Here is a 12,222-nt window from a genome sequence, read left to right as displayed (position 1 = left end):
GAAGTTCTTTTCTTTTTGAATTTCCTTTCTGCCACAGTGACATCTACTGATACCTCTGTCCATTTTAGGAACTGTCCAGAGCAGGATAGGTTTTCTATGAAGATTTGCTACTCTGGAAAGTTCCTAAAATGAAAAGAGGTGTCAGCAGAGAGCGCTGTGGTCAGGCAGAATGGAAATTCTAAAAGAAATGAACTTCCTGTGGATCATACAGCAACTGATAAGTATTGGAAGGATTAAGATTTTTTTTAATAGAAGTAATTTACAAATCTGTTTAACTTTCTGGCACCAGTTGATTTAAAAGAAAACGTTTTCCAGTGGAGTACCCCTTTAAAAAAAAAAAAAAAAAAAAATGTTTTTAATTGTCGTCCATACATGTTAAAATGCTTAGATTGTACCAGGTCCCAGTCCTAAGTTATAAGACGGTGTTGTCTTATAAGTGCTCTCATTTTTATATATAAAAAGTTTTTTCCTGGAATACCCATTTAATGGGGTATTCCGGCTTTCTACATCTTATCCCTAATCCTTTGGATAGGGGATAAGATGTATGATTGCAGGGGTCCCGCCGCTGACGGGACCCCTGCAATCATACATCTTATCCCCTATGCAATGGATAGGGGATAAGATGTAGAAAGCCGGAATACCCCATTAAATGGGTATTCCAGGAAAAAACTTTTTATATATATCAACTGGCTCCAGAAAGTTAAACAGATTTGTAAATGACTTCTATAAAAAAAACTTAATCCTTCAAATAATTATCAGCTGCTAAAGTTGAGTTGTTCTTCTGTCTAACAACAGTGCTCTCTGCTGACATCTCTGCTTGTCTCAGGAACTGCACAGAGTGGAAGAGGTTTGCTATGGGGATTTTCTTCTACTCTGGACAGTTCCCGAGACAGGTGTCATCAGAGAGCACTTAGACAGAAAAGAACAACTCAATTTCAGCAGCTCATAAGTATTGAAAGGATTAAGATTTTTTAATAGAAGTAATTTACTAATCTGTTTAACTTTTTGACACCATTTGATTTAAAATAAATAAATACATTTCCACCGGAGTACAGTGGTCCCTCAAGTTACAATATTAATTGGTTCCAGGACGATCATTGTATGTTGAAACCATTGTATGTTGAGATCAGAACTCTATGGAAACCTGGTAATTGGCTCTGAAGCCACCAAAATGTCATCCAAAAATAAGAAAAAGTGAGAATTAAAGAAAAAGTAGATAACTAATATAGATAAAGCAAATCCTTACATATAAAAGTAAGAAAGATCTGCTGGGAGCTGTAATCACTGTCTGTCAGTGTTTCCCAGCCAGGGTGCCTCCAGCTGTTGCAAAACTACAACTCCCAGCATGCCGGACAGCCTTCGGCTGTCCGGGCATGCTGGGAGTTGTAGTTTTGCAACATTCTGATTTGTCGATTCTTCCAGCCATTGACATGTTTCGCAGATTCCATAGCATTGTATGTTGAGTCTTGTTTCAAGTTACGATGGTCCAGAAAAGACCATTGTATGTTGAAACTATTGTATGTTGAGGCCATTGTAAGTTGAGGGATCACTGTACTCCTTTAAGTGACACGTGCAGCTGTACCGACACTGCGCCTCCATGCTAAACGACCTGAATTATATAGCAGATGGTGGCACTTTATATAGCAGATGGTGTGTGTGTATGTGTGTGTATGTATATATATATATATATATATATATATATATATACACATATATATATATATATATATAATCTCTTATTTGTAAATTACTAATAAATAAAATAAGTTGTTACACATAAAACAGATTTGTAAATTACTTCTATTAAAAAAAAAAAAAAAAAAAAAAAAAAAAAAATCCTTTCAGTACTTATGAGCTCTCTGATGACACCTGTATCGGGAACTGTCCAGAGTAGAAGCAAATCCCCATAGTAAACTTATTCTGCTCTGTTCAGTTCCCAAGAGAAAGATGTCAGCAGTGAGCACTGTTGTCAGACAGAAAACAACAACTCAACTTCAGCAGCTCATAAGTACTGAAAGGATTAAGATTTTCTAATAGAAATAATTTACAAATCTGTTTATATATATATATATATATACATATATATATATATATATATATATATATATATATATATATATATATATATATATATATTTGAAGCTTTATATTCACTGACATCAAACGCAGATCTTGAAAAAGTTAAGTGTTGTAGCAGCCACCTACCTGGTTGTTGACCACTACATGGACAGTGCCATGTGTAGTGTGAGATGGGAGATCACTCAAATGGAAAGTCTCATAAACTATCCCTTGTCCGGCAAATGCAGCATCTCCGTGTATGAGGACAGACATCACCTACATAAGTAAATAGAAAAAGGTAGTTAGAAGCATGCGTGACAGTGACTTTCCCCTCTGCTCTGCATGACCATCAGCCGCTCCTTACCTTCTTGCCTTCATTATCCCCACCGTAGAACTGTTCTGCTTTGGTTTTACCCTGGACAACAGAGTCGGCGGCCTCAAGATGGGAAGGGTTGGCGACCAATGACATGGTGATGTTCCTGTCTGTTACCCTGTTTATCCGCCTGTGATACATTCCCAAGTGGTACTTCACGTCTCCAGAACCCTGAAGAAAAAAAAGAGTAAATCATTCTTTCTCCTCAAATATCTTTAGGTTCGTTCAGACAAGAAAAAAAAAAAAAAAGAAAAAAAATCCAAAATTGCACAGCATATATTATTCTGAATCTGTGGCGGGTATGCTGCAAAGTCCATGTGTAGGTATTTGTAGGGACTGAGCTTTCCCCTATCATCCTAATAAGCAGCTTAGCTGATGTTCATGTACATTTTTACCTCTACATGTGGATGTGGTTTTCAAACCCAAAAGCTACTTGTGTCTTCACTGGAAATCCATCATATCTGAACATGGTTCTACCGTGTATCACTGTAAGGGTGGGTTCACGCCATGATTTTACTATACGGTTTTTGGCATACAGTTTCATAAAAAAAAAAAAAAAAAACGTATGCAACCGTACAGAAAACCTTTCCCATAGACTTCCCGTTAAATACCGTATGGACCATAATGTATACGGTTGTCTCGTTTTTTTTCCCGGACAGAAAACCGTGGCCTATCACAGTTTTTGGTCCGGGTGAAAAACTGTTTTAAGCCGTATGTTGTTTTTTTTTTAACATGGGAGTCAATGGGAACCGTACAGAACTGTAGGTGCATACGGTTCCATCCGGTTTTCACCATTCGGTTTTTGACTTTGCACAGTTTTTTTTCTTGGAATTTCAATCAAACAAGTGAAACTTTATTCATAATGGAGTGAAAAGTTAAAAATGTATACTTTTTTTTCTTAAAAAACGGATGCAACCGGACATTATTTTTCAAACCGTATACAGATAGAAATTTGTACACACGTTTTGAGTCAGGTTTTGAGGAATCGTTTTTATTTTTTTTTTATCAAAAACCTGATACAGGAACTGTATTGCAAAAACGTGGTGTGAACCCAACCTAAGTCAGTGTTTCCCAACCAGGGTGCCTCCAGTTGTTGCAAAACTACAATTCCCAGCATGCTCGGACAGCCGTTGGCTGTCCGAGCATGCTGGGAGTTGTAGTTTTGCAACAACTGGAGGCACCCTGGTTGGGAAACACTGCTGTAAGTGAATGAAACCAACAAATCTCACCTCATCCGCTGCTTCCAGTTTCGAGTCAAACTGACAGAATATCTGCTCCAACTCCTTCCTGATCACGTTGGCCAGGACATTGAGACGCCCTCTGCAGAACAAACCAGGGAGGCAACATGAAAACAATAGTCAAATATTCTTTATTTGACAAGATGCAGAAAAACAGACAGGACCAGCAGTTTTCCAATGTCTATAATGCTATAAATATAAGTCACTGGTTAAAAAAAACAAAAAAATAAAAAAAAAAACACGTGTAAAAAAAATAAAAAACTGTCTGGGGATCAGGTGACGACCAGAAGGCCATAACTCTGCAGATACAATGAAGGCTACCTGTGTGGCATCCCCATGATGACATAGTCCACGCCGTTCTCACTGGATTTATCGATGATGGTTTTCAGAGCTGGAATTAACACTTCACATCCCTCCAGACCAAATCTCTTTTCTGATGACCACTTACGATGGAGGAACTCTTCAAACCTGTACATGAGATGACATTAAAATTGAAATAACTCGTTTTTACATGAACAAATACAATCATGGGAAAAAGAACAGACAAGTCTTTCAAAGTTAATGCAATAATAATGTTAAAAGGAAGGTCTCCTAAAAAGAAACTGATCCAGTGATCAGCTACAGAACAGTCCTCATTCTGATTTATGGAGAGGAGGTCCTAACACTGGACGTCAATTCCACCTAAAAGGGTTTGTTTAAAAGGAGTTATCCAGGAAAACACTTATATATTATATATATATATATATATATATATATATATATATATATATATATATTATATATATATATATATATATATATATATCTACTGGCTCCAGGAAGTTAAAAAGATTTGTAAATTACTTCTATTAAAAAATCTTAATCCTTTCAGTAGTTATGAGCTGCTGAAGTTGAGTTGTTCTTTTCCATCTACGTGCTCTCTGATGACACCTGTCTCGGGAAACGCCCAGTTTAGAAGCAAATCCCCATAGCAAACGTCTTCTACTCTGTACAGTTTCCGAGACAAGGAGGGATGTCAGCAGAGAGCACTGTTGCCAGACAGAAAACAACAACTCAACTTCAGCAGCTGATAATTATTGAAAGGATTAAGATTTTTTAATAGAAGTAATTTACTAATCTGTTTAACTTTCTGGAGCCAGTTGATATAAAGTTTTTTTTTTTTCCTGGAATACCCCTTTAACTCTTATCATTCATGCTGCAAATAGATTTTACATTTTAGGATAAGGTGACTTAAATAGTACCTGTCATTAAAGGGGTACTCCAGTGGAAAACTTTTTTTTTTAATCAACTGGTGCCAGAAAGTTAAAACAGATTTGTAAATTACTTCTATTAAAAACTCTTAATCCTTTCAGTACTTATTAGCAACTGTATACTACAGAGGAAATATTTTTTTTTTTTTATGACCACAGTGCTCTCTGCTGACACCTCTGTCCATTTTAGGAACTGTCTAGAGCAGTAGAGGTTTGCTATGGGGATTATCTCCTGCTCTGGACAGTTCCTGACATGGACAGAGGTGTCAGCAGAGAGGACTGTGTTCAGACAGAAAAGAAATCCAAAAAGAAAAGAATTTCCTGGCACCAGTTGAAAAAAAAGGTTTCTACCGGAATACCCCTTTAAGTGGCCCCTTCCCGAATCCCTACCCCCTGTCCCTATGCATTTCCCCCACCTTGATAATTTTTTTTTTTTAACCTATTATTTATATTTTCTCCACAGTGTCAGCATGCTGTAAGTGCGCTCCGGCGATCGGGAGGGGGTGTTCCCTAGCACGCGCAACATCATCTGAAGCCGTGCCGAGGAGAACATCTGCCCTCACTCTTCTATGCTGTGCTCGTGCTAGGAGCGCAGCATAGAAGAGCCAATCGCCACAGGCTGTTCTCTCTCCCCTTCTCTCTGCACCTGTATCGCGGAGTGGATGAGAGCAGACCTGCAGCAATTGGTTGCATGCAGCGTCCGCCCTGCCCTGCATGGTTGACAGGGCAGAGAGCAAACACAGTGTATAGCTGAGGCCCTGTCCGCACTTCCTGACTTTGGTCCTAATGCCCGGCCGCATGAGACCAAACTTAGGTCTGCTGAAGACACAGAATGCAGCTGGCACTAGGAGGGAGACCTCTAGTGGCCAGATTTAAAACGTAAAAAATAAAAAATAAAGTCTGAAAAGTAAAAAAGGTTTTAAAACAAATCTATTAGAAACATTAATATTTACAATAAAGGAATGCAATATAAAACATTTTTTTTAATGACAGTGCCCATTTAAAGAGAATGGCCACGTTGAACACTAATGATGACAGCAAGGCATTTATTACTTAAATGATGCTTCTGTTCGCTATGTAGCTTGCCCCCCACATTCCCTGTCCCTGTATGCAGCCATATAGATAAACATGTAACAATGAAAGTCACACTGCCTCCTCCACTGCACCTGCGCATCCTGCTTTAGCTCAGTGTACTGCTATGAAGGAGGCAAAGAGACGTACAAGTCACATGCTTCTCCAAAGTCTATTAGAAGTCATGTATGGATGGGGAAGCTGCCTGGCTGCACACAGGGACAGGGATTGGTGCAGATGAGGGGGATGTCATTGGGTCTCGCCCCGTGTCATTATAGATTGAGTGACTAATTTAGAGATGAGTGAAGTTACAGTACTTCGATTCTGCACGAACTTCTCGGCTCGGCAGTTGATGCCTTATCTTGCATAAATTAGTTCAGCTTTCAGGTGCTCCCGTGGGCTGAAAAAGGTGGATACATTCCTAGGAAAGAGTCTCCTAGGACTGTATCCACCTTTTCCAGCCCACGGGAGCACCTGAAAGCTGAACTAATTTATGCAGGATAAGTCATCAACTGCCGAGCCGAGAAGTTCGTGACGTATCGAATTTACTGTAAGTTCGCTCATCTCTAGTGAAAAGTCTAAAATTTCTGAAGTCCAGTTCATGACTTTCTATTATTAAACAAAGACTTACATAATGGCTCAATGACAATACCTGGTAGATCTAACCAGTCTTGCGAGCAGAGTCCGCTTCTCCTCACTAGTGAACTGCATAATTCCCGGGGTCTCAAACTTCTCCCGGATCCACTGACATTGCTCCAGGTCATTGATGAACATGAACTCGACTCCGATATGCTGGCAGTAAGAGCTCTGCACAAAGAAACAACTCGATGGAGCAAAGCAGAAAAGAACAAAGGACCGGACGCGCGAGTACAACGCGTTGTGTTTTTTTTTTTTTTTTTTTTTTTTTACAGCGGCATCGGTAATATGTTCGCCAGGTTGTCACTCCCTCACCTCAAGTCTTTTAATGATCTCTCGAAGGGGCAGCGCCGTCTCGTTCCCTCCAATAAACGTAGTGGTTGGCAAATGGAAGACTTTGTCCAGGTCGGATTCCTCTAGTCCGTAAAACCCTGCGGAGGGCGGCGATCAGAGACAGACAGACGAAGGCAGCGTTACAGGAGGAGAAACGCAATGTAGCCAGCCATGCAATGAGCAATACAGAAAGGGTGCGATGGCGTCAACATTGGTGCCAGAAGTTCAGTGGATAGGGCAGGTAGATGGCACGGACAGACACAGGAGGGCGCAGCACACCCAGTTGATGTAGATATGAATAGGGTGTCATTACAGATGGACAGAGATGACAGCACATAGTGAACAGGAGAGGAAGCAGATGAGGGGGGGGGCAAGCAAAATGGTAGGTGGGGGGGTAGAAGAAGAGACGTTAATCTACAACTGTCCTGAGAGTACACGTGTTTTATGTACAAACTCTTTCCCTTGATCACAGAATCCGTACGATTACAGGCTTCATACACACTCATACTAAACCTGAGTGAATGCGAGAAAATCCGGCAATGGCACCTAATGCAACAGCTTTATACTTCTGACCCAATGCATTGTATAACCAAGTGATGCAAAGCAGCATGAAGAACCCTGCATACCTTTTAGAGCAGTGTTTCCCAACCAGTGTGCCTGCAGCTGTTGCAAAACTACAACTCCCAGCATGCCCGGACAGCCGTTGGCTGTCCGGGCATGCTGGGAGTTGTAGTTTTGCAACAGCTGCAGGCACACTGGTTGGGAAACACTGCCTATGTCAAAAAGCTTTGATAGGTGAGGGTCTGGACACACAGACCCTGACTTCTAAAGTTTTTTTTCAAAATGACAGGGATACAAATAGAGGTGTCCAGGATAAGAAAACATGAGTGCTTCTTTTTCAGACCTGTCAACAAGCGATAAGACAGCTAAGCGCCATGGGGCTGAGCCGAAATACACAATACCGCCTATATAGACAGGTGTGGTGCTCTTTTAGGGGGAAAAAAATAAATAAAAGTAGCCATGTTTTTCTAACCTTGTATGTCACCTATTTTGCCAGTAGCTCCATTAACAGGAGTAGCTTACTGCACAGTGCTGTCTTAGCGCCATCTAGTGACCACCTAATGTTACTGCATGCTTAGGAGCAAACAGTAAATGGAAATAATCACAACCTAAATGGGTTCAAAAATATTATTGGGGGAAAATTATCAATCTGTAGTATAACAGCAGAGCAACCAATCACAGCTCAGCTTTCATTTTACCAGAGCAATATGAGAAAGAAATGAGCTGAGCTGAGATTGGTTGCTATGGGCAACAAATAGATATTAGACAGTTTTATATTAATTGATTCTTAAAAGGGGTACTCCGATGGAAAACATTTTTTTTTTTTTTTTTTTAAATCAACTGGTGCCAGAAAGATAAACAGATTTGTAAAGGACTTCTGTTAATTTTATTTTTTAATCCTTTCAGTACTTATTAGCAGCTGTATAATACAGAGGAAATTCTTTTCTTTTTGGATTTATTTTCAGTCTGACCACAGTGTCCAGAGCAGGAGAAAATCCCCATAGCAAACCTATGATGCTCTGGACAGTTCCTGACACAGACAGAGGTGTCAGCAGAGAGCACTGTCGACTAAACAGAAATTCAAAAAGAAAAGAATTTCCTCTGTAGCATACAGCCACTAAAAAGTACTGGAAGGGTAAAGATTTTTTTTTAATAGAAGTCATTTACAAATCTGTTTCTGGCACCCATTGATTTAAAAAAATAAAAAAATTTCCACCGGAGTACCCCTTTAAAGTAAACCTGTCAGGTGATTTATTGCCGCCTTTTCTGAGAACATCATAGTGGGCATAGCTGAGCTCTCTTATATACCGTATATATGTTGGCATGAGATGGAGCAGGATTCCTGAGTAAGGCCATGTTCACACAGCGTAAAATGTGCAGCATGTCTGCCCAGAAAACACAGGCAGACATTCCGCACATCTGCACGATGCAACTCAGAAATGAGTCTTAAATACGGCAATGCATTTCCAAACGAAATCTGCAGAAAGCATAGACATGTCTATTCTTTCTGCGGATGCGGCAGAAATTCCACAGTCTAACAGTGCACCAGAATCCCATAGAGATTAATGGGACTCTGCTGTAAAGGAATGTCCGTGCGGGATTCCACACGGACATTCCGCCGTGTGACAATACCCTAAAGAGCAGAGTAAACACTGACAGGACTCCTAGATGAAACAGTAAGAGTCCTTCTAACCCCACCCACAAACAGTGATTGACAGCTTTGTGTGGGCAGGGATAGGACTTTTACTGTTTCTTCTAGGAGTCCTGTCAGTGTTTACTCTGCTCTTTAGGGTATTGTCACACGGCGGAATGTCCGTGTGGAATCCCGCACGGACATTCCTTTACAGCAGAGTCCCATTAATCTCTATGGGATTCTGGTGCACTGTTTACACGGTGGAATCTCTGCCGCATCCGCAGAAAGATGAAAGTGTTTATTCCTTATATATTCCATATATGACAGTTCAGCTTCATACCCCCTATAATTATCCGCTTTGATATAAGATGGCGCAAGTCACCGGACCGATTTGCTTTAAGTACGGTAAAAAAAAATAATAATAATAATAATAAATAAATAAAACACCTAAACTGATATGTGCTATACAGATCTCCCTTCACATTGGCACTCTGGAATCTATTCATTAAAGGGCTATTCCCGACTTGAAAAGTTACCCCCTATCTTCAGAGTATAGGATAAAAAGATGACCAATCACAAGAACGGATGGAGAATGAATAATAAAGAGCTGGCCATGCGTAGGTACTACACTATTCATTTGCAGGCCGCTTTTCCCTTGTGATCAGTTCGTTAACCTGTATACTATGGATAGGGGATAACTTTTCGAGTTGCCATACCTAAAAAAGCAAAACTAAATACACATTTTATGCCAAGCCCCAAACCCCCAGATCACTGTTTCCCAACCAAAGTGCCTCCAGCTGTTGCAAAACTACAACTCCCAGCATGCCCGGACAGCCTTTGGCTGTCCGGGCATACTGGGAGTTGTAGTTTTGCAACAGCTGGAGGCACCCTGGTTGGGACACATTGCCTCAGACCCTGCATTAGGCATAACACAGTGTATATAAACTATAGGATTCATTTTTAAGATACCTGACATTTTGCCAACCGATATGTAGCTAACCGGTTATAGATGTAACGCGCGCTCCGTGAGCCATAATCTCCTTCCTATAGATTTCAATAAGACGGCGGCTCTCTGGCCAGAATCTCTCATCTCTTAAACATCACTTTATATTGCAATGTAAAAGAATTTGTCATGGACTCAATCTATCCGCCCAACACAATTTAAAGGGGTACTCCTGTGGAAAACTTATTTTTTATTTTTTTTTAAATCAACTGGTGCCAGAAAGTTAAACCGATTTGTAAATCACTTCTATTAAAAAAATCTTAATCCTTCCAGTACTTTTTAGGGGCTGTATACTAAAGAGAAATCCAAAAAAGAAATGCATTTCCTTTGATGTCATGACCACAGTGCTCTCTGCTGTCCATTTTAGGAACTGTCAAGAGCAGCATATGTTTGCTATGGTAATTTTCTCCTGCTCTGGACAGTTCCTAAAATGAACAGCAGAGAGCACTGTGGTTATGACATCAGAGGAAATGCATTTCTTTTTTGGATTTCTCTTTAGTATACAGCCCCTAAAAAGTACTGGAAGGATTAAGATAGAAGTGATTTACAAATCTGTTTAACTTTCTGGCACCAGTTGATTTAAAAAAAAATAAAAAAAAGTTTTCCACGGGAGTACCCCTTTAATGCACTTGTGGTCCACATCACAGTCCTCCAGGACCGAGTCACAATCTCATACACACGTATCAGCCCAGTGCCTGCCACCCAGCACAGAATACAACTTACTTAGCATGTTGATTTATTTAATTTTTTTATTCAATTCTTTGACCGAAGTGTTCTGTATCCATTTGTACAGATTACAAACCATAGTGTGAACACCGCCTTTCATACAGCGTCTTGTAGAAGATCTCTTCACAGGTCGCAGCACATGAACACATAAGATGTTGCACACTCGTTCACACTGCTGTTGTGCTCCGGTAAAAGGAGGTCTGTCACAAGGATGAGAGTTGAGCCCATGTCCTGTTTTTTTTTTTCCCTAATTCCTTATAAAATACAATACCGGACACCCTATGAAACTCATTTAAAGGGGTACTCCGGTGGAAATTTTTATTTATTTATTTATTTTTTTAAATCAACTGGTACCAGAAAGTTAAACAGATTTTTAAATTACTTCTATAAAAAAAATCTTACTCCTTCCAGTACTTATTAGCTGCTGAATACTACAGAGGAAATTCTTTTCTTTTTGGAACACAGAGCTCTCTGCTGACATCATGACCACAGTGCTCTCTGCTGACATCTCATCTCATGTCTATTTTAGGAACAGTCAAGAGAAGCATATGTTTGCTATGGGGATTTTCTCCTACTCTGCTGACATCTCTGTCCATTTTAAAAACTGTCCAGAGTAGAAGAAAATCCCCATAGCAAACATATGCTGCTCTGGACAGTTCCTAAAATGGACAGAGATGTCAGTAGAGAGCACTGTGCTCGTGATGTCAGCAGAGAGCTCTGTGTTCCAAAAAGAAAATAATTTCCTCTGTACTATTCAGCAGCTAATAAGTACTGGAAGGATTAAGATTTCTTTAATAGAAGTAATTTACAAATCGGTTTAACTTTCTGGCACCAGCTGATTTAAAAAAAGAAATATATATATATAAAAAAGTTTTCCACCAGAGTACCCCTTTAATCAAGTCATTGGGACCCGGTGGTGTCAGTTGTACTCCATCCCATTTAGGGTCCGTTCGGTGCAAAAAAATTAATAAAATAAATGAATGCTTACTTACATATACTTCCCTTCAGATAACAAATAATATACAGCAGCCTGTATTCTGTAAATGGAAGCGCTTTGCACCCTGTTAGATAGTGATTCCCAACCAGCTGTTGCAAAACTACAACTCCCAGCATGCCCGGACAGCCGTTGGCTGTCCGGGCATGCTGGGAGTTGTAGTTTTGCAACAGCTGGAGGCACCCTGGTTGGGAAACACTGCTGTAAGATCATGGAATACAGGCTTCTGTACATATCGCTGGCATAGCAGAGGTGTGGATACAAGGGAGTGACACTGTTCACATTGCAATTTACACGTCTTTAGTATCCCTCGCTTATCCCAAGTGCTTTGGTTACAGATACGAGC

At 40.1% G+C, this 12,222-nt stretch overlaps 1 protein-coding gene across 8 annotated transcripts in view; it reads right to left on the bottom strand.

Annotated features, from left to right (window-relative positions):
- The window catches only part of OGDH (oxoglutarate dehydrogenase), a 72,179-nt gene that overhangs the window by 21,420 nt on the left and 38,537 nt on the right, over positions 1 to 12,222 (bottom strand). For all 8 annotated transcript variants that reach the window (XM_056571241.1, XM_056571235.1, XM_056571239.1 and 5 more), the window contains 6 exons: positions 6,942 to 7,057; positions 6,643 to 6,797; positions 3,991 to 4,137; positions 3,661 to 3,751; positions 2,423 to 2,602; positions 2,206 to 2,334 (listed from right to left, as the gene is read on the bottom strand). In XM_056571241.1, the coding sequence (XP_056427216.1) occupies positions 2,206 to 2,334; positions 2,423 to 2,602; positions 3,661 to 3,751; positions 3,991 to 4,137; positions 6,643 to 6,797; positions 6,942 to 7,057 (818 nt within the window). The remainder of the gene's footprint in view (positions 1 to 2,205; positions 2,335 to 2,422; positions 2,603 to 3,660; positions 3,752 to 3,990; positions 4,138 to 6,642; positions 6,798 to 6,941; positions 7,058 to 12,222) is intronic.

Source organism: Hyla sarda, chromosome 4 (genome assembly GCF_029499605.1).
Source record: "Hyla sarda isolate aHylSar1 chromosome 4, aHylSar1.hap1, whole genome shotgun sequence".
NCBI lineage: Eukaryota > Metazoa > Chordata > Amphibia > Anura > Hylidae > Hyla > Hyla sarda.
This window is presented reverse-complemented; position numbering and strand designations above follow the sequence as displayed.